Source organism: Catharus ustulatus, chromosome 1 (assembly GCF_009819885.2).
Source record: "Catharus ustulatus isolate bCatUst1 chromosome 1, bCatUst1.pri.v2, whole genome shotgun sequence".
Lineage (NCBI taxonomy): Eukaryota > Metazoa > Chordata > Aves > Passeriformes > Turdidae > Catharus > Catharus ustulatus.
In genome coordinates this window covers 131,710,248-131,730,319 of record NC_046221.1, presented here as the reverse complement: position 1 = coordinate 131,730,319, position 20,072 = coordinate 131,710,248, and the positions used below count along the sequence as shown (strand labels likewise).

Genomic DNA, 20,072 nt, shown 5'->3' with positions numbered 1-20,072 from the left:
CTTTTAGGACATGCTTGTCTGCTATCACAGAAATTCACCTAAATTTTTTAAATTTTTGTCTCATCTGACATCTCTTTGGCAGAAGAGTAGCATTATAGGCTCTGTTTCCCAACCAGTATAAAAGTAATACTCAAGACACTGATATTTCTGATTATTTATTATGGCACTTCAAAGCATAAAAACTCCATTGCTCGGTGTTTCAAACAAGTTTAAAAAAAAAAAAGAGGCTTTAGGTTTTAGGCAGTATTTCAGCAGATTTTGTTTAAGAATTTTTAGAATGTTACTAGACATGGAATAAGAGTTGTGCTAGGAAAAGTCTTCTTAAAATAAGGCTTCCTTTCAAGAAAGTGTGTATGTGCTTGCTTAGATTTATCATGTTCTTTGGCTAACTGCTATATATATATTGAAATTAAGAGAACTGTTGGTTTGAAACAAAAAAACCAAACTGGCCTCTAATTAAACACCAATTTAGCTTATCTCATATTTATACCCACCCAATTCTATTTACTTTGTCACATGGAAGTTAGAAAAAACATTCAAAGTTTGGGCTGTGGGGCTGTTCCAATTTCAGATTTTACTATCTTAAAAAGTAGGGATGTTTGTGCTATATTGGCTTGTTTTGTGCTGAAGGCAGATTGTAGTAGAGCCTAAAACCAAGTCAGTTGTGTTTTTTTTGAAACCTCACTGAAAATTCCACTATAGTAACAACATTTCACTTCATATATTCAATAATTTTATTTATCAGCCTAAGTTCAGAATAGTTACATAACAGTTACATCATGGCCTTTAAAAACAATTGCACTCAGCTACTCAGTCCATTGAAATACTAGAAAACAGGGAAAAGGAAAATATGGAGTGAAAAGGAGCTCTGTCCACTGAACTGAGTTGTTTGCAGCAAGTTCCTACTGAACCTGAAGACGTCCTCATGCTTTCTGGTAGACTCTAACACACTTGACACCATTCATGTCACACTCCTAGAAGATCAAGAGACAGATTCATTAATTTACCACTCAACACAGACCAACAGGGGAAAAAAGACACATTAAGAGTTACATTTCAGGCTACCAACAGCAGCATTTGGGGATCAGAAAGTGGGACTGAACTCACCACCACCAACTGTCCATCCACTAGCTTCCTTGTTATTGTGGTCTTCTTGCCATCCCATTCCTGCTCTTGAATCAATGACCCATCATCTTTTAAGCTGACAAGGGTCTGAAAGAAGAACCTGACCATCAATAGTTTCCCCATGAGGAAATAAGTTTTTTCAATACATTATTCCAAGTGAAAGATTCCCACCCCAGCTCACCCAATGATAATTTTATCATTTACAACTACAAAGCCAGAAATTCTTAAACATTTTATCAATCCTCTTCTTACAGTAACCAACTCACTGCTCTGACACATTTTTGCATCAGACAGCATCCACAATTCCAGTTAACAAGTGCAGAAGATGTTCTCTGTTAATCTTTGTTACATGGGCTTTGAGCTTTTGTGTAGCATTTATCTGATCTTGCAGGAATAGATGAACTGAAAGTTTGTGGCTGGAGGGAGGAAGGTGATAAACAGAGAGCACTTGCACAAGAAAATGGAGAAAATGAGATTTATCCTTTGTGTTTTACCTTCTTTGGAATGAATATTCTCCCTACAAGGTGCAAGGAGAAACTCTGCCTTCTAAAACTGAAGTTTAGTGACTGTAATTCACATGGCTGCCTTGCTGTCTGTGATCCCACCCCACACTGAACCAGGCTCTCTTGTTATGCAAATATGAGACAGAGCAGAAAGGTTAACCCTAGGGCTGAATTGCCTCTGATTAAACATCAATGGCATTTTTTTCCACAGGCTTCAAATGAAGTGGCATTTGGCTTTAACAGGGATTTAGAGGTCTGTTAGTTTTACTGAAAAAAATGCTTCTGCTACAAAATGAAAACAGCAAAATACACAAGACTATTGATTTCAGCATTCTCCCTCTTTGGAATTTGCTTAATCCATGCTTAAAAAAATATTTCAATGAGACTTACAGAGACAACTGCTCATCAAATAAAGCATTGTTAGTGTGGATGCCAAAACAGGTTTTAAAATAGCATCTCCCTCTGTAAAACACCAAAGAATTGCCTTTTTTCAACAGAAAGTCCAGTATACTGACCTGAGTCTTCCTGCCATCTAATGTATTTTCCTCAAATTTCTCACCAAGCTTGAAGCTGAACTGTGAAGTTTTGAAGGTGCTTTCTGTTTTTATGGTGATTGTGTCCCCATCCTTAATAATGTAAACATCTGGTTTGGCCATGCTTCCCATTTTTCTCATAGCCATACCCACACCTGCAAGGCACAGAGTGTCACAAAGTCAGTTAAACCCCGAGGCTTAGGACCACACAAGAATTCAAATTCCTAATTCCCATTTAATTAGGCACTTAAGTACACTTGAGAATCAAAGCTCAAGAGCCACGAAGAAAGAGGATGTTTTAAATTTTCCACAGATGAGGAAGGAAAAAAGCTTATTTGCGGAGTTACTCTTTTGCTTCCTCAGAGAGCTAACGTTAATTTATTTTTACCCTCTAGAGGATTTGTAGATATCCCAAAACTCAACACTGATTTTTTCAAACAGAAATAAATAGCAAACAGGAAAACAAATACAAAATTTTAAACTAAAATAAAATTATTCTCTTCAAATTCTGAACACTTAAAAAAATTCAGCAAATTACTTTTTATTGACAGATTAATCCACTTTATTGAGACTTAATAAATACTCTTCCATTAATTTGTACACCACTGCAAGCATGTAATTTTAAATCAAATTTCATATTTTGCATCTTTAGGGTATGCATGTTTGCATGTATAGGATTATCATATAAAATCATCCTGTTTAGGAAAATCATTGTCATAAAAATAGTGCTTGCACTCATGCAAAAGATAAAGAAATGGAGAAATGAGCAAAATGAGCAATTTGCAAATGGCTGAAAATTCATGATGTGGAGACAGCAGCCCTCAAAACTCTTCAGATTCACCCTGTTTCAGCCCCTGCATGAATTCTTTGGGGGGTTTGCTTGAATCATTTTGATCTGGAGAATGAAAATACAAATAAGAGGGCAGCAAGCAACAAACATGAATCCATCAAACTATAAGTGCATATCTGAACCATGAATTGATATGCAACCAAATGGGGCAGCAAGTAGCACCAAGTCAGTGAGTGCCTGGGTTCTGCAACTGGTGTAGTTAAAAAAATGTTGCCTAGTATCAGCACAGCACTCCCCTGGTATGTGGGGGTAAGGGTTTCCTCAAGAAGGAAATAAAGTACTTTCCAGACACTGCTTCTCCAGACTCAAATGAGATTCCAGGACTGAGCCTTAGGCTTGAGTTGACAGAAAAAATAGTTATCCTCAGTCCAGCTTTTCTGATCAAAACTGGAAATTATTGCCACAGTGACCTCCATACACATTCTGCTGCTGTAGTCCAGGCCAGGGTAATCAGGGAAATATTTGATCAGCTACAGCTTGAGATCCAACTAAACAGAGATGAGCTGCATGTCTTCCATATGGCAAGAAGTGAAATTCCAGTTTCTTTTTCCTCAAATGTTCTTTTACACAGAATGAGCAGAATCTTCATGATCTCATTTATGGTACATCAAAAGGATCAAAGGCAGAGAGTTTCACGAGTAGCCAGCAAGGGTGAAATCCAGTAAATGACTGGCTCCTGAAATGTGACTTGGTATAAATTTAATTGTCTAAATTGTAAATGGAAAAGTGACTGGCTTATTATTTCAGTCTAAAACCAAACAACAGTGTGTTGCTGCCTACACATGGGAGGTGCTCTGCAGTTGCAGCACCTAATTTCTACTTTGAAGTGGCAACTTGGCACACGCCTAGGTTTGGCCATTGGACATAAGCACCAAGGCATCCTAATCCATGGCTCAACCAAGCTAAGCTTAAAATTCTTGAACTTCCTCCAAAGTCTCCCAAAGACTTCAGTCCAAAAGGCTTTCTCATATCATACCTATGACATACTGACAGGCCTCCCAAAATGTAATTACAGCCACCACTGTCTGCAGAGCATAAATGCAGGGATGCTTCTTGTATTTTACATGAAGAGCACAAGACCTAAATTCCTTCTCCTCCCTCTAAAGATAAGGCTGTATCTTCTGCCTCTTGAGAAAATATCATGGCTTTCATCTGTGAATAAATTGCAGAAAATAATAGCTCCTGGGCCACGCAGACACTGCCTGGTATCTGTCAGCCAGGATGCTCACAAGGAAAGGGGTAAATTGGAGCATGCAGATGAGGCTCCTGATCTGTTAGGTGGGCTCTTCATCCGATAGCTCCCCGTTACAAAACGCAGGGCAACCTGGACGCAGGGATAACAAGCCCGGACCATCCCCCTGAGATAAGCGGTGCAGAAGAGAACAGGCAAATAGCCTCGGGCAGGGCAGCCGGCTGCAGGTTGCCCGCAGGCAGCCGATCCAGTCTGGGTTAGTCGGGAGGAGACAGCCACGGTGACTCGGCGGGGAGCAGCCCCGGCTCAGCAGGTCTGTGGGTGAACCGGCCCGGCACAGCACAGCACAGCGCTGCCTGCGGCATCCCCGCCCGCCCGGGCATTGCCGGCCAGGGAGGGAGGGAGGGGCGAGCCGGCCTAATCGCACGGCACCGGCACCGGCGGGCTAATCCCAGGCGCGGCGGAGGGAGGCGGCGGGGAGGGCGCAGCGCTGCGCGGCGGGAAGGCACCGGCACCAGCCGGCACCTGCCCCTCGGCAATTACCGTGCAAAAAGGCTCGCTGACATCTTTAGGGCGCGGAACCAGGGGCGGCAGCTCGGAAAGGTCTGCTGCTGGCCAGCGCTCCCTGCCCGGAGAATCCCGGCGCTGCATCCCGGAGAATCCCGGCATCGCCCCCGCGCCTCACGGCCGGGCTGCATCCCACCCTCGGGCCCGCTCCGGCACCGCGTTCCCGCAGACCTTGGACAGAGCCTCGCCGGCCGGCAGCGACAGCACAGCCCCGGGGCGGCATCCCGGCATCCATCCCTCCCTCCCTCCCGGGGGCGGGGAGCCGCCGGCTTCTTACCCAGCTCCTTCATGTACTCCTCGAAGCCCTCGCTGGAGACGAGGCACCATTTACCCAGGAGCGCGTCGATGGCCATGGCGGCGGCACTGGAGCTGGCGGCGTCCCTGTCGAAACGTGAAGGCAGAAGGACGGGCTGCAGCGAGGCCGGGCCGCCTTTATAGCCGGGCCGGCAACATGTGCTGCCGGCAAGAGCCAATGGGGCTCCCGCCGCGCCCCGGCCCCTTCCCCGCCGAGCCCCCGCCCGGAGAGTCCCGCCCGCGGCGGCGGCAAGAGCGGGCACGCCGCGGCACTGCCGCCCTCCGCCCGCACACACGGTCACACTCACACACACACAGACACACACACTGACAGACACTCACATAGACACACACAGACAGACATTCACACAGACATATTCACAGATACACTCAGTCAGACAGACATTCGCATAGACACACACACTGACAGACACACACAGACACACTCACATAGACACACGCAGGCAGACACAGACATTTACAGATACTCACACTCACACAGACATTCACAGATACTCACACAGACAGACACTCACATAGACACACACACACAGACAGACATTCACACAGACACATTCACATAGACACTCACTCAGACATTCACATAGACACACACACTGACAGACACACACACACTCTCATAGACACACACAGACAGACACAAACATTTACAGATACTCACACTCACACAGACATTCACAGATACTCACACAGACATTCACATAGACACACACGCACATAGACACACACAGACAGACATAGACAGACATTCACAGATACTCACACTCACACAGACAGACAGACATTCACAGACACTCACAGATACAGACAGACATTCACAGATACTCACACTCACACAGACACACGCACATAGACACACACTCACTCACAGACGCACTCAGACAGACACATTCACAGACATGCACACAGACACTCACATAGACACACACACTCAGCACATGGACACTCAGACACATTCACAGACACACAAGCACACAGACACACACAGACAGACACGCTCACACACACAGATACACACAAAAACTCATGCACTCACATGCACACATAGACAAACACAGAAAACACACACTCGCTCGCACACTCACTCTCACAGTCACACTCATAGCCATACACTCACACTCATACCCATACACTCATACTCGTACCCACACACTTGCAAATCCTCTTTGCACCCCAGCATGGGAACGCCCAGGAATGGTGGGACACTGCCAGAGCTGTCCCACCAAGGGATATTCTGGCCTCAACGTTCCTTCAAACACAAACTCCATCCGGTGTGGTGAAAGAGTGCAGTGCGTTGAGTGCTGGTACCCATGTGCTCCTAGCTAGACTTTGAATACTAAATTATACTGTTTACTACATGTCATGGTTTTTTTGAAGGCTAATTAAAAAAATCATCATATGGCACAGAGACAGATCAATAAGGCATCAGCATCCCAAAGCCAGGCTTCCCAACAGCTCCCCAACTCTCGCTGGTACATCACATATTATTGAACTACAGCAATCCATAGTTGCTGTGACCCGGGAACAGACCTTCTACATATAGACAGTGGTCAGTTTAGCAAACAAAATCAATCAAAATACAGAATTAATGTGGGTGCTTGCAGTACTCAGCAAAAATCAGAGCCCAAATGCAACCTCATGCCTTAGCATTGGAAAGTGGAGATATCTTGGTTTTAGTCCATGTTGAACTGCAATTCCTACTTAAAGGAAAATACCGCAGCTGCCACTGCTGTACAGAAGTGGTATCATAAAAATATACTCTGTCAACAAGCCCTGTGAGGTTTTGACCAATCTTTTGTCAAATTCTGTCAGGTGATGGAGATATTTACTGTCATATTCTGTGAGGAAGCTGCTATTTCTAAGTCACAATAAAAATCCTGATTCCAACCTATCCCCAAAATTTGTTTCCAGCATCAGGGTTATGCCAATCTCTGCCTCTTTTGGCCTTGTATAGCACTTGATGAAACCCACAGCTTTCTCCTGTCTGGAAAAAGAGAAATGTGAAGATACCTCTGGTATCTCAAGGTTTTTTTATGGAATAACAGTTACTACACTTCTCTGCCTGTACTTTCATGAAGGAGTTTGAGATGAAGGTATCAAAACCAGAGAAGACAGCAAGGCAGGTCCTGCGCTGGTTCCAGCATTTCACAATATGAGAAGGTGCCATAAAGCCAAATGTTTTGGAACAAGGAGGACTTTTTCCTTTATGCTTTGCTGTGATACAACTTCCCACAGCAGCTAGAAGTTTCAAGATTTGTCATACACAAAATAAATAGATAATTTTTGAACTGATATTTTTTTTTAAATTCCTCTAACCTTCCCTACACGGCTGTCTTTAATTACTTTTGGTTCTCTGACTATATGCTTGCTTTTAATATGCAAACAACATTATAGCGTCTGCTCGTAAGACAGCAAGTCATATTGCTTCTTTTTTGTGTTGTTAAGTAGGTACATTGAAACACAAGACTGTCAACATTCTTCCACTTTTTTTTTTTTTTAATTTAATCTTGTGTGTGTGTGTGCCTTGTGGAAGAGATTTCAGAGTAAATGTTAAATTAAGGGGATGTTTACTGACTAATTCATAATAGTTGAATCAACATGCTGTCCATCTCTGGTTGCTTACTGAAAGGATAAATGAAAAGCCATTAGATTAGGGATCAAACAGAATCATCCTTCAGGAATTAGGAAGCCTTCAGTCTTGCAAAGCAGGGACAATTTCTAGAAATAGAAATCTTGGCTTTACTCCACGTACACTAGCAAATAATTTTGGATCCACATTTCTCCAGTGCTGCCTGCAGATGGCTTACAATATGCAAATGGTAGTCAGGTATAAGTGCTGATAATGCAGCAGAAGATGTAAAATCCACTATTTCCATCTAGTGGTGAGACAATATTCCTGGATCTGAAGTACCTGAAGATCCAGTTACCTACCTATGCTCAACATTGCTACAGTTTTGAATCCTCCCACACGTCATTTGGTCTGATTTATTCTCCCTACAAATTTTTCAGGTCTAGGCATGTAAATTCATGCAAGACATAAGAAGAAAATAGACTCTTATCTCTCTTTTCTGAAATGCAGATTGTTAGTATACAGTGAGTAAAATCTCACTCAACTCTTACGAAGTTCTAATGTTTCCAGTGATGTTGCTGGCTGTGATATCATCAATGCCACATCTCAAACCTTCTTTGAAATCAAATCGTGCTGAAACTGTCTGTGTAACAAATAAAATAACAATAGGGGCCAGAGATGTATTCTTCTGGGTAAGGTACAAGTGGCCTGGGCTACAAAATCTACATTGTTTCTTATCTTTACAGTACAGCACATATTTGCCAAATATAGCTCCAACTTTGGGAGGCAAACTGAAATGTTCAGAAATCCAGAGGTGCTTGAGGCATGGGGTTTCATCCCTCTAAATTTCAGTTCCTGCCTGGTTTGAGGCTGACCTGACAATCAGACCTTTTTTGTTTGTGTGTCTCCTCTATAGATACATGAAAAAAGCAGCAAATACATGCATACCTATGGATGGTGTTGAATTACTATGCCACATGTTACTGTTTCAGTGCAGACAGAATAAATTCTCTGAAGTTTTGCTCATTTCCACATTGGACTATATGTTGTCCAAGAAAAGTAGAATCAAATCTACAATGAGAAGTGTAAATTTTCCTGAGGAAATGAGCTGCACGGTAAGCACGTAGCCACATTTAGGAGCAACCACCACCTTGGCAGCTTGAGCCTAACCAGGGCGAATGTTTTCCTGAGGGAGTCAAACCCTTGCACTTTGTAGGAGGGGAGGGTACTACAGTCCTGCATTACCAAGGGCAAGGCAAAAGAGTGCACAGAGACCTTCGTGCTACTCCTTCGGGCAGGTGTGAGTTGTGCAGTGATGCTTCATCTGACGTGGGAGCTGGGAGGCTGTGGCCAGCAGGGCTTGAGGTTTCTCTTCACGTAGCCACGGATTCACCTCCTGCATGCAAGCTAAGTCATATTTTGTCTTTTGGAGTCACAACACCTGCTGCTTGGGCAGGGCAGAGCACCACCTCCTCGCCTGCAACATATCACTAATCAGGTTCCATAGGAGGTGTAACTATTTCCCTAGACCTTTACTCGTTTAACTGCCCATGTGTTTAGCTTGGAGGGAGCCCAGTCTGATAGCACCATGCTCTACTGTGTAAGGGAGGATCTCGCTCCTAGTGTACAGATATATTGTGTATATAGACCACCTTTCCCAAGTGGTAGGCTTCTTTTATAGATTTCCTCTTGAGAATGCCTTAAAAAATTGTCAGGAAAATTGGACGTGACTGCCCAAATTTTACTCTTTGGCTTATACCTAGCAGTGGAAAAAAGTTAAAGCAGTCCATGAATAATAGTTACTCACCCCCAAGGCACGGATGGGAAAAAATTGCACAGGTAGCACAGTTTTGTTTCTGTTTCCTTGTTGTACAAGTGCGGTTTTCCCTTCCCAGCCATGTCATCACTGGGCAGGCATGATGAAACACATGCTAGAGTTGCCTAGCTGGCCTAAGGAAGCTTTGCCACTCAAGGGATGTTTGCTTGTGCAATACTAGACCAGGGATTATGAAGCAACAACGCATGAACCTGCAAGTTTTCCTTTATATGTCAATATGCACAAGATCTCCTGGCGTATCAGCATTTCCTTACCTCTGAGCTAGAAGAGCTGGGCATAGCTTGTGTTTTATCAGTGAGCTTTGTGTGATACAACCGTTTTAGAGTCAAAACAGAGCTGTATTGCTCTCCAGCATGGAGCATGGGTCCAGAAAATGCTTGCTGTGGATCTGGAGTGTGCTGCATGTGCCCAGGGTGGGCAGCTGTGGTATTGTCAGGCTCACGTGTGCCGGTGCTCCTCATGGCACAGAGCATTACTGTAATGCAATTAGCGCGCCGGCAGCCTGAGCCCAGCTCCTCTACGTTGTCAGCAGCACGTTCAAAGCAAGGTTAAAGGGAAATGCTTCTAGGGCAAAGTTTACTGTGGCAATGGTGTCACCGACTGCAGCCTGCCTCAGTGATGAGAGAGAAAGCTCCAGAAGCCTGCAGTGACTTAAAAGAGAACTCCAGGCATAATTTTCTTCATTCCAGACAAAAAGTAATCCGATGTCAGATTCAGCCCAGGTCACAGGGACTGCAGATATGTGAGCTTGTGCCTAACTCTGGAAGCTTTGAAAAGCCATTTTTATTTAGCAGTAGTATCTACCCTGAATAGCAAACATCCACACATTAGAATAAAAATCTTTTTTATTTATCTTAATAATTTTATAATCAGCATAGTCATTACAATGCCAAAAAAGAGATCGAGCTGATTACAAATCTTCCACAGCTAGAGTTTTAGCACTGAAAAAGCCTTTGATCCACATAAAACAAAAGCACATTAGCAGGGAATACCTGGTCACAGAAGACTTTCAAAAAGTAAATACTCTGGCATGGTTTTTAGAAATATCAGATGTACCAAAAAATCATCCCAAATGATGTCTCTGTAAATAAATACAAGTAAAGTCTCAACTGTGTCCTTTCTGTGTCTGGAACAATAAGGGCATAAGGGCAAGGAATGTCAAAATTATTTGGAATAGGTAGTGATAAAACAAATATTTCTACCAAAGATGGATAATTGGATTATGAAACTTGCAATCAATAAAGTACAGAAGTACCCACTGGATTTTAAAAGGGTATATAATGCTTTAGCTTTTTTTCTTTGATTTCTTATTGTAAGCAGAGTTCCATTACTAAGGATATTGATCAACCACCTACTGTGAAGAGAACCTCAGGAGAAAAATAAGGTTTCATTTATAGTTATAGCCATACTTTTATTCTCAGGATGTCACAAAGGAGAGCATCATAGTACAGAAATTTAAAGGCCAGAGCCTGACACTCATACTCTGCAGAGGAACGGTCTTCTCATTGTGATGTGGATATCAACACCTTTCCCAGGAAAGCTGGAGAGGGGCTGCAATTGCTCCTCTTCCTGTTGGCCAAAATCACGTAGTAGGGTGCTAAGAATATGTGTAGGCTGTCTACCTGACCAGGGCTCCCAAGGGACTTCATCTTGGGGTGAGAAGAGTTTAAGTATACAATACCTGAGGCACTGTTGATGAGGGTTCCTTCTCACCAAACAGCACATGTCTTCTCACACTTGCACACAGCAGGAAGAGAGAGGCTCTCCAGGTTTCTGCTCAGTGTATTAGCTTCCAGCTCTGACTCACCTTTCAAGACCTAATTTTTCATGGACTGTGGAAGGACATTGAGGAAAAACCCTTTGGAAGCTAAAGCTAGCTTTTACTATTATCCCGTTCCCATTGCCAACATGCTGTTTGCCAAGAGGGCTGACTACATGACTCGCCTTCAAAAGTCTTCTATGAAAATTCTTGCCTCTGGCATCTCAAGCTACCATGCAGGACAAGCAGGTATTTTCCAGCTTGGTCTTCTAGACTTGAAATAAATCTCACAGTATTTGGGTTTACATCCCTGATTCCATCTCAAGATTTGATACAACCTATCTAACAACCAGAGCAGAGAAAATCTGTAAGGAAGTACGAAATTACACTGCAGTTCTCTGATTTTTTTCCTATGTTTCTGCCAAAACTTTTTTGTACTAACTCTGCCACCTTTTCTTTTACGTGAAGTTTAACTTGATACTAATCTAGCTATTTGAAGGAAAGAAGTAATAATTTGATTCGTAAATTTCTCATTCCCAGTAAATACACTGAAATTCATTTGAGCAGTGCATTTTGAAGTAAAGTTCTATAAATCTTCGTCTATAAAAAGATACTTTAAAAACTCCATGAAAATATTTATCATTTATTTCATTCAGGCAAGTGACTTGAACCACTCAGATTCCCCAACAGTACAAAGACAATTCCATGCAACCATGCAAGAACAAGGACAAACTTGCTTGCTTTGCATGCCAACCATGTTATTTTTACAGTAAGGTTAGTCTTTGACATTGTTGAAAAAGGGTGGAGGATTCAAAAGAAAGAGTAGTGCCTGAAGAAAACTGCTGCTTTGCCTCCTACCTGTTCTCTGAACTTCCTGCAGGGATTGTCAGTCTGAATGGTGAAAATCTGTCCACTAAGGATGTCTTTCCCAGGCTCTGCTCCTTTTGACCAAGCATTCCCTTCACAACTGTCTACTGGTCCACTTTTCCAGCTATTTTGCCTTAAAATAAATATTCATTCATATGGAAACAACACAAACTCATCTCTTCCAGTGAAGCACAATGCAAAGATCTCCTTTGATGTGCTATTAACCCTACCAGTACGTAGGAGAGCATAGGAGACTGCTTTAAGTGAAGCAGAATCTCTAGCCTCGCCTTAACTCTGCTTTCAAGTACCACTTTGGAACCTGAGGAGTCATGATCAAAACAGGTCAGCAGCTCCTTTGCCTTCACACCCCTAAATCTTCTCCCTGAGCACATCCTCAGTTTTGTAAAATCCTGAGACCACTCAATATAAAGACCATTTTTCATTAAATTAACCAGAAGCGAAGTACCACCTCTACCTGTTCATGCTACTCCATCCCAACATTTATCAGCTGACAGAGCAAGGCTGAGCAGGAAGCAGAGAACATGGAGTGGTGTACCAGCAGCAGAGTATCTTGGCTGCTTGAAGCTACTACATGCTCTTGGCAAACACTAAAAAAGAGGTCAGAAGAGTGACTCAGACCTTCCAAGGGGAAAAGGGGAGCCTGGATGAGATCAAACAGCACAAGGGAAAAAACTATTAGGCCAGGACATAGAGAAGGCAGAGAAGTGCATCTGGAAGAGGCATCACTGATAGGCAACACGTCAGTCTCAATGTGGTCTGCATCCAGGGAAACTGGCTGCACATGGAGTTGGTGAGATGGGCAGTGAGCCAGCAATTCTTAAAACTGGAAGGAGTGTATACACGTGTAGGAGATGCATTTGAAAGCAACCATCTTGAGAACTGTTAAATAAAGTCCCAGGATACTCAACTTTTGAGGGGTTTTTCTGGTTTTCTTATACCATATAAACTCCTTGGTCATTTAAAATTCAAACAAGCAGAGGTGAAGAACTTGCAATATTCACTAACACTGCTGCTTCTAGTTGAAATCTTTAATAAAAATACCATTGTATTTTTCTAAAAACAGTGCTGCAGATATTTAAAAAGGGAGTACCTCAGCCAGGTTGTGTTCTCTGAATGGTACATTCATCCATTTCAAGACTATTTTCCCTATGCATTGATAAGAATGTCTAAATAAATAGGCATTTGTACAATGAAAAGTTCTAAGATGATTCTAGTAATTGCTAAATCTTCAGGCATTAGAGATTTAGCCATTTTAATGTCATCACCTGCTATCAGACATCCTGCCTGGCTATGGTATTTGCATTTAGGCAATCCTAGTTTTTAGGGTATGTTCCAGTTCCTTTTACAGTTGGGCAAGCACCCACATTTTTGGTGGGATACAATAATCAAGATTAGTGGGCTAAAGAATAACAACATGCAAAGTCAATGCTCACCCAGACATGCTTTGTTGTGCATGAGTGACCTTAATACCCTGTACATCCCCAGCACTGGCCTGTGCATGTCAGGAAGCTGTCAGAGCTTTGTTTCAGGCAATCAGCAGCAGGAGCTGGGAGTGTAGGAGCAGCAAAGCTATCTAAATGCTCAGGGAAGAAAGTCATTACAGATTATCTTTAACGTACTTGAAAAATAAATTCCTACTTTTATCTCCACAGTACAGGGAGAGCATTTTCTACATATTAGCATAATAATCAGAGTGCCTTCTTGCCCATCTTGCTTGTTTGTATCACTCCAGTATCTTGCAGTCTCGAGGATGCACATTTTTAGCTTGATTTTTCTATCCTGTAGGTTTTGCTTTACACGTTGCATATTAAAAAGTCTTTTTTTAAATTGCTTACAGTCATTACTTCTTTTTCATACACAAAACGTATCAGAGTTTTATCACTGCACACTGCAGCTCCCAGCACCCACAGCAATAGCAGGACCAGCCTACACCTCACCCCCTGAATTGTTGGTGATCTCTCAATGGTGCTGTTGCAGGCCTTTGGCCTAACCTAAGCAGGAAGATTGGGCACGTGTGGATTAAAAGGAAAGCACCTAGCAAAAGTGTGTGTTTTTACAGAGCAGTAGTAAAGAGCTAGTAAAGCAAAAAAATAAACTACCTTTCTTTGACAACAGAAGGAATTAATTTTGGTGATAAAAAACTAGCTAGCATCTTCATTTTTCTCCTTTTTCTAATCATAAATATAAGCCCCAATCTCAGTCCAAAATAAATACTATAATACCAAATAAATATATAAATACTATAATATTAAATACTATAGAAATTTAATTATTATTAATAATCATTATTAATTACTTAACTCCAGTTTAACTCTTTAAGCACTTACAGATGGCTAATTATTTAAGATGAATGTAGGCACTTCAAATTAAAACACCAGTTTTGTACACTGAAGTACAGACTGTCAAAGAAAGAAAAAACCCCACAAAAATCATTGATATGTTACAGCAAGAGGCCTTTGAGCATATGAATACATGATTAACCAGGGGAACAATAATTGTGTGTGGGTCTTCCACTTGAACAATTCTCACTCTTCCAGAAAAGCTTTTTCAGATGAAATCACAGTATATGATGTTACTCTAGACTGTGGGAAAAACAAAACAAAAAAACAATCTGTCCTTTGAACATTCTTATTTCAGTTTGGTCCTCTTCTATGGTACTCCTCTAGCTTGGCAGGATTTAAAATCCTCTCCATTTCAGGTGTTCTCATAATCTCTCTGCTATAAGGGAGCTCAGTACCAGGTTTAGCAGCTCAGCACTCCAAAACCACTCTGAAGAGCTGGTGGCCTAATAAAAAAAAAAAGGGCTCCAGTGCAGAAAAGGTATTTTCCTCGGACAAAGTTATTCACATCTCTTGTTCCTGTGTCCAAATTTCATTGTATTATCTCACACTCTACTGTTGCAAACACATGGGAAACACCCAATGTCTTTAGCAAGCTCTCCTTCTCCAACACATCACCTTGACTTCAACATTCTAATGAAGAACTTGTAAAGAATTACCTTGACAGTGCTATTTAAAACCATCTTGCTTTCAGAACAGACAGTGTCCATTTAATAAGCTTGGCAAAAGTAAGGTAAAACTACTTTCAGATTTGTGTCCTAAATCTGCTGCCAACTTTGGAAATATATGTACTAGTTTTAGAGAAATCTGGCATCTGATTATAAAAAGGTAGAAGTAAAGCCTCTCAAGAGTACCACACCTGCAATTCTCAAAACTGGAACTACATTTTTGTTATGAACAAAACCGATGCAGATGAAATACATGTGCAGCTGACTCCTTCACCTGCACAGCCTGAGGAGAGATTGAACCTTCCAAACCCAGAGAGTTTTGCAATACAGAGGAGACACCTAAGCAGTTACTTTAATAAATAATAGGGTTGGACATGGGACTATAAACACCAAATAAAGCTCTCCCTTTGATGTTTACAAAATAGTTAATGAAATATCCCAAAAGTGAGTGACAAAACCACTACAAAACTGAACTTCAAAGGCAGCCCTTTTCTCTAATTATCAAAAAAACTAACTTGAGCTAAACTTAGCTATTTTTATGCAGGATGAGTAACTCAGTACTGTGTGTTGACAGTCCCATAACCTTGTTACTTTAATAGTTGAGCTAAATTTACATTTAGCAAATTTCCCACTTCCTTCAAAAAAAGAGGAAGAAAGTGGTAGTGACTTAGCAACAGATGTATTATAAACACAGTAGTACAAAAACCACTCCACATTCACAGCCTGCTGTCCCTCAGCTAAGTCAATGATGAATACTTTTAAAAGTTTTCTTCAGATTTTTAATACCTTTAATAGTTTTCAAAAAATAACAATAACCACTCTAAAAATGTTTTGCCTTACACTTATAGAAATTTTGCAGGAAATAATATCCAAAGAGATCTGGCTTCACTGCAGTGTTAATTTAATTGCTAATGTGCATTATTCACATTGATATGCAAATACATGTGATATTAGTCCAACGTGCAGCTGCTTAGAAAGATGCATTCATGCATCTTATGCCACTCTGACCCACTAATATTGGAGGATCTGCTGATGTAGCATGTTCTCCTTCAAAGGAAGGCAGGGAACATCTAGTCTTTTGGCCATCTCTCAGATTCTGTTGCATAGAAAATAGCCTTCTGTGCAGCCTGCTGTTTCTAACACATGCAGATGCAAACACAGTTGCTCTTCCATTCTTCAGGGATTCTTCTTGTTTTTCTGTTCTTCCTTAAGGTCTTTTGCATTACATCTGGACTCCAATGCTGATAACATTTCCCCTGTTGTCAAGTGGGCTCCCTTCATTATCAGTCGATCTCCATCAGCTGTAAGTGAAGAAAACCTTAAGAAGTCACAAAGTGACAACTACTCTGGTGTGCAGTTGTTTTGAACACATAAATCCAAATACACAGTTCATCTTGTCTGATTAGAAACTACTCCAGCTACCAAGGAATCTGACTATGCACCACCACCAAACAAACATCAAACTGCACACAGTATGCATTTAATTTTCACTTCTACATTGCATTATTGAAAAATATGAAGCATTTGTCTAGGTATGCCTATAGAAAGAACATATTTGCTATGAATGGCTCATACTATGCCCCCAAAGCCATCTCACAAAAGGCAAAGAAGGCATTGGAAGGCACAATTTCCACACATGGCTAAGCATTTTAGTAGCCTGTTGTCTGTGGTTCATTTAATATACTTCTTCAGCCAAAACATTGAATTGGTTCTCACAACCCTGTGGTTATAACGTAAAAAAAGGAAGCACTAGGATTTCTAGAAACCTGAAAGAATTTATTTAAAACAGGCAGGGAACAGTAGAAGGTGAGTATTACCCAAGTTAATTATTTTGCAAGATTTGCAAATACAAAACCAATACCCAAACCCATATAGTGAAACACCATGCCTAGCATCCTTGTTCCAGCCTCATCTTTGCCAACTACAAGGGCTACAAACATTTCACTGGAGAAAAAATTAGCTCTTAAAAAAATGAAGAGTTTAGAGGTGTCTTGGCATTAATGAGATAAACTGGTTTGGGTTTACACTGAAAAAACACAGAGCTTTACTGCTTTAGTCTTAATACATCACAAGGATGGGAAAGACAGAGGCATGGGGGAGAGAGAGACAAACAATGTTAACACTGAAATAGGTAGACCTTCCTAAGCAAAACAAAGACCATTCAACACTTTTGACATTTCTACTAATTCACTAAAAATATGGAAGTTTAAAGATAAGAGGGCAGCAGGAATCAATATTAATGAAAACTTTAATGGGCTACATGACATATTGGTCCATTACAGCACAGCAGGAAAGAAGATGCAGCCAGAGAAAAGGACAAAAGCAGATTAGAGCCATCTGTTCATAGCCTAGAATCTGGGATGCTTCCAGAACTGATGAAATTTCCACCACCAATTCCCTGCCCGCTCACTATACCCACAAAGGAAACCAAGAAATTTGTTGTACGTAGTTGACCTCATCCTGCAGGTCCATCTGCACAGCTACAGCCTCACCCATCTGAGCAGTTCCTTCAAAACAGGTACTCAGTTGCACAAGCAACTAAAGGTATTCAACCTTCTGTTCTTAAGACTGAGATGCCTCCAACACAGGTAATATTAAAAATTACAGAAAGTAAACAGATTATTATATAAAAAGAAAGCTACATTTACTTTCCTGGAATTGTACCTGACTGCAAAGTCACATAAGTACATCACTACAAAAGTACACTCAGCTCCAGTGCTGGCAGTTGCTGGATCTAAGATCCCTTAGATCTTACAATAGTAGTCACACCCTCTCACCCTCTTTCTTTTTTCCTCCCAGCTGCACAACATCTAATTGTGGACCAGAGCCAAAAAAAAAAAAAAAAAAAAAAAAAAAAAAAAAACAGTTAAAAAAAAAAATAAAATACAGAATATAATAACACTGTAGCAACACAAACCCAGGGGGTTTTTGTCTGTTTAGAAACAAGTTTCTTACCAAACATAACATCTACAACTGGTTCAGATCCATCATGTCTCACATCAGTAGTCACTTCACAGTTTGTATTAGTAGCTTGGACTTTTTTATGGTAAATACATTGGAGAAATTTTCTGAAAATATATTAAAATATATTAAGTATGCTGCAGACAGAAATTAAAGAAAGCATTTTTCTAAAAATAATTTGTGTATCTCAGTATTGCTGGGCAACAAAGTATAAACAAAATAGGATTTGTACTTAAGTTCAGACAGGTAGTTCTCATGAGAGAATCACTTCAAAATCCAAATGGGTATTCCTTATATAGCAACATGTAAAAAGCATACCAAAGAATTTTGTAAAACTTCAGTGTATACACTTTCCTTGTTTCTCTTAGCTAGATTAGTAACAATAATTTTAAAAAAACAACAAAGGCATCAATTTCATTTTTCTTTATATATCATTTGCCTGCCAACATTTTCTTGTTTGGGTTTGAGACAGCATTTATTTATATGACATCTTTGGTCTCCTGTAGATTTCTGAAATGCATGACAGCCACTTTAAGCTGCTATTCTGGCAGTTTAAAGAAATTCTAAGATAAGCTAAATTCATTTTAAAAGTAGATGTGCCTGTAAAGTCATTGCAAAACGGCATTTTGGAATTGTTTGGTGCAGAACCTACATCGCTGGAGAAGCACAATCCCTTAAATTTCTCCAGCAATCAATGACCAGGATAGAGGTCACCCCTGTGAAAAACACGTTTTATTGTTTTGGTAAAATTTAAAAGGTGTAATAAAAAGATAATAGGAGGTATGCATAAAGTAAAGGGTAAAAATGGTTGGGTGTTTGGGAAGTTGTTAAGAGCACATGGTTGTTTTGGGAACGCTTTTTAAAATACGTTTTATAATACATTAATTTGTTGCATATTTATGGTTTTTTATGCATAGTTTAACTAGTTTAACTTTTTTGAGAACTATTTAGTATGGTTACTTTTTGGGTTTGTTTTTTCAGAGTATGTGCGTTTTTTGCTTTGTGGTTTAATTTTTTTTTTTTATTTGGGTGGTGGTTTTGGCTTTTTGTAGTTGCTGAGTGTTGATAATTGTTGTGTTAGTTGCAAGGTTTTTATTACACGTTTACGGACTGTTATTTTAACTAAGTGGGTAGTTTAAGCATACTATTTTTAAAAAACATATATTTAACTTTTGCTATTAGAAAAAAAATATATTTATACAGAAAAGCTATTTTAACATTATACATATAGTATTTATTTTAATAGTTGCGAAAAGCCAACAATATGTCATGCACTTGTAACAATACCCCCCCGTTACCCGCACCTGGAGCGGTTCTACCCCCACTACAGGACCGGCCATGCGGGGCAGCCCACGGAGCACTGGGGTAAAGCTCAGAGCACGCCTACAGAAAGGGTCTGCCTGGGCACAGATGGACTAGCAGCACGGAACCACCTTGGGTGCCAAAATCCCAGCCCGAGCGCCGCCGGGAGCCGCGCGGAGCCCGCGCAGAGCCGCCCGCCCGGGAGGCCGCAGGAAGGGCGCACGGAGGGCGCTGGGGCGTCTACAGACAGGGAGCCCGGGCAGAGCGGCCCGGGGCCAGCGCCGCCCCCGCAGCCCCCTCACCTGGTGCTCTCCACGTTGGGCTCGAAGGGGCAGAACCGGACCGCGATGCTCTTCACCGGCCGCAGCACCAGGCTCACCTTGGACGCCATCTTCTCTCCGCCCCCTACTACAGCTCCCAGCAGCCCCCGCGCAGGGGCGCTCGGCGGCGGCGGCCGCGCTGGGCCGCCCCGCGGGCACCTGGGAACTGTAGTCCGTACCGCGGCCATGGGGGCGGGAGGCCCATGGGTGCGCTCCCTTGGCTGTGGCGGCTGCAGGCCCGAGGTGCTCGGGGCTAGGCTCCTTCCTGGCTGTGGAGGGACTGGAGCGAGCTGACCTGCCTTGTCAGACAATCTTAGACTGGGTTGGGTTAGAAGGGAGTTTAA

The 20,072-nt window shown here is 41.7% G+C and overlaps 2 protein-coding genes across 3 annotated transcripts; both read right to left on the bottom strand.

The window, feature by feature from the left end:
* Positions 1 to 720: 720 nt before the first annotated feature.
* Positions 721 to 5,340, bottom strand: LOC116999553 (fatty acid-binding protein 5). Of its 2 annotated transcripts, none has more exons than XM_033066370.2 (4): positions 5,048 to 5,340; positions 2,144 to 2,316; positions 1,108 to 1,212; positions 721 to 974 (listed from the first exon to the last, which is right to left on the bottom strand). In XM_033066370.2, exons 1-4 carry the CDS (start codon positions 5,121 to 5,123, stop codon positions 924 to 926), a joined length of 405 nt encoding a protein of 134 aa, XP_032922261.1. In that variant the 5' UTR covers positions 5,124 to 5,340; the 3' UTR covers positions 721 to 923. The 2 variants fall into 2 exon arrangements, with proteins under 2 accessions (XP_032922261.1, XP_032922271.1); XM_033066380.2 differs by lacking the exon at positions 5,048 to 5,340 and adding an exon at positions 4,942 to 5,010.
* Positions 5,341 to 16,029: 10,689 nt separating this feature from the next.
* Positions 16,030 to 19,834, bottom strand: MRPL53 (mitochondrial ribosomal protein L53). The gene is made up of 3 exons (XM_033069883.2): positions 19,711 to 19,834; positions 18,101 to 18,213; positions 16,030 to 16,446 (listed from the first exon to the last, which is right to left on the bottom strand). Exons 1-3 carry the CDS (start codon positions 19,797 to 19,799, stop codon positions 16,322 to 16,324), a joined length of 327 nt encoding a protein of 108 aa, XP_032925774.1. The 5' UTR covers positions 19,800 to 19,834; the 3' UTR covers positions 16,030 to 16,321.
* Positions 19,835 to 20,072: the final 238 nt, after the last annotated feature.

Bases quoted from the DNA above. Each gene is read 5' to 3' on its own strand.
- LOC116999553 (XM_033066370.2), bottom strand. From the start codon at position 5,123: ATGGCCATCGACGCGCTCCTGGGTAAATGGTGCCTCGTCTCCAGCGAG. The intron at 1,213-2,143 runs GTCAGTATACTG...TTCTTCTTTCAG, and splicing joins TAGATGGCAGGAAGACTCAG to ACCCTTGTCAGCTTAAAAGA. The intron at 975-1,107 runs GTGAGTTCAGTC...TTGATCTTCTAG, and splicing joins TGGATGGACAGTTGGTGGTG to GAGTGTGACATGAATGGTGT.
- MRPL53 (XM_033069883.2), bottom strand. From the start codon at position 19,799: ATGGCGTCCAAGGTGAGCCTGGTGCTGCGGCCGGTGAAGAGCATCGCG. The intron at 18,214-19,710 runs GTGAGGGGGCTG...ATATATTTTCAG, and splicing joins CCCAACGTGGAGAGCACCAG to AAAATTTCTCCAATGTATTT. The intron at 16,447-18,100 runs GTAAGAAACTTG...CTTCACTTACAG, and splicing joins AGTTGTAGATGTTATGTTTG to CTGATGGAGATCGACTGATA.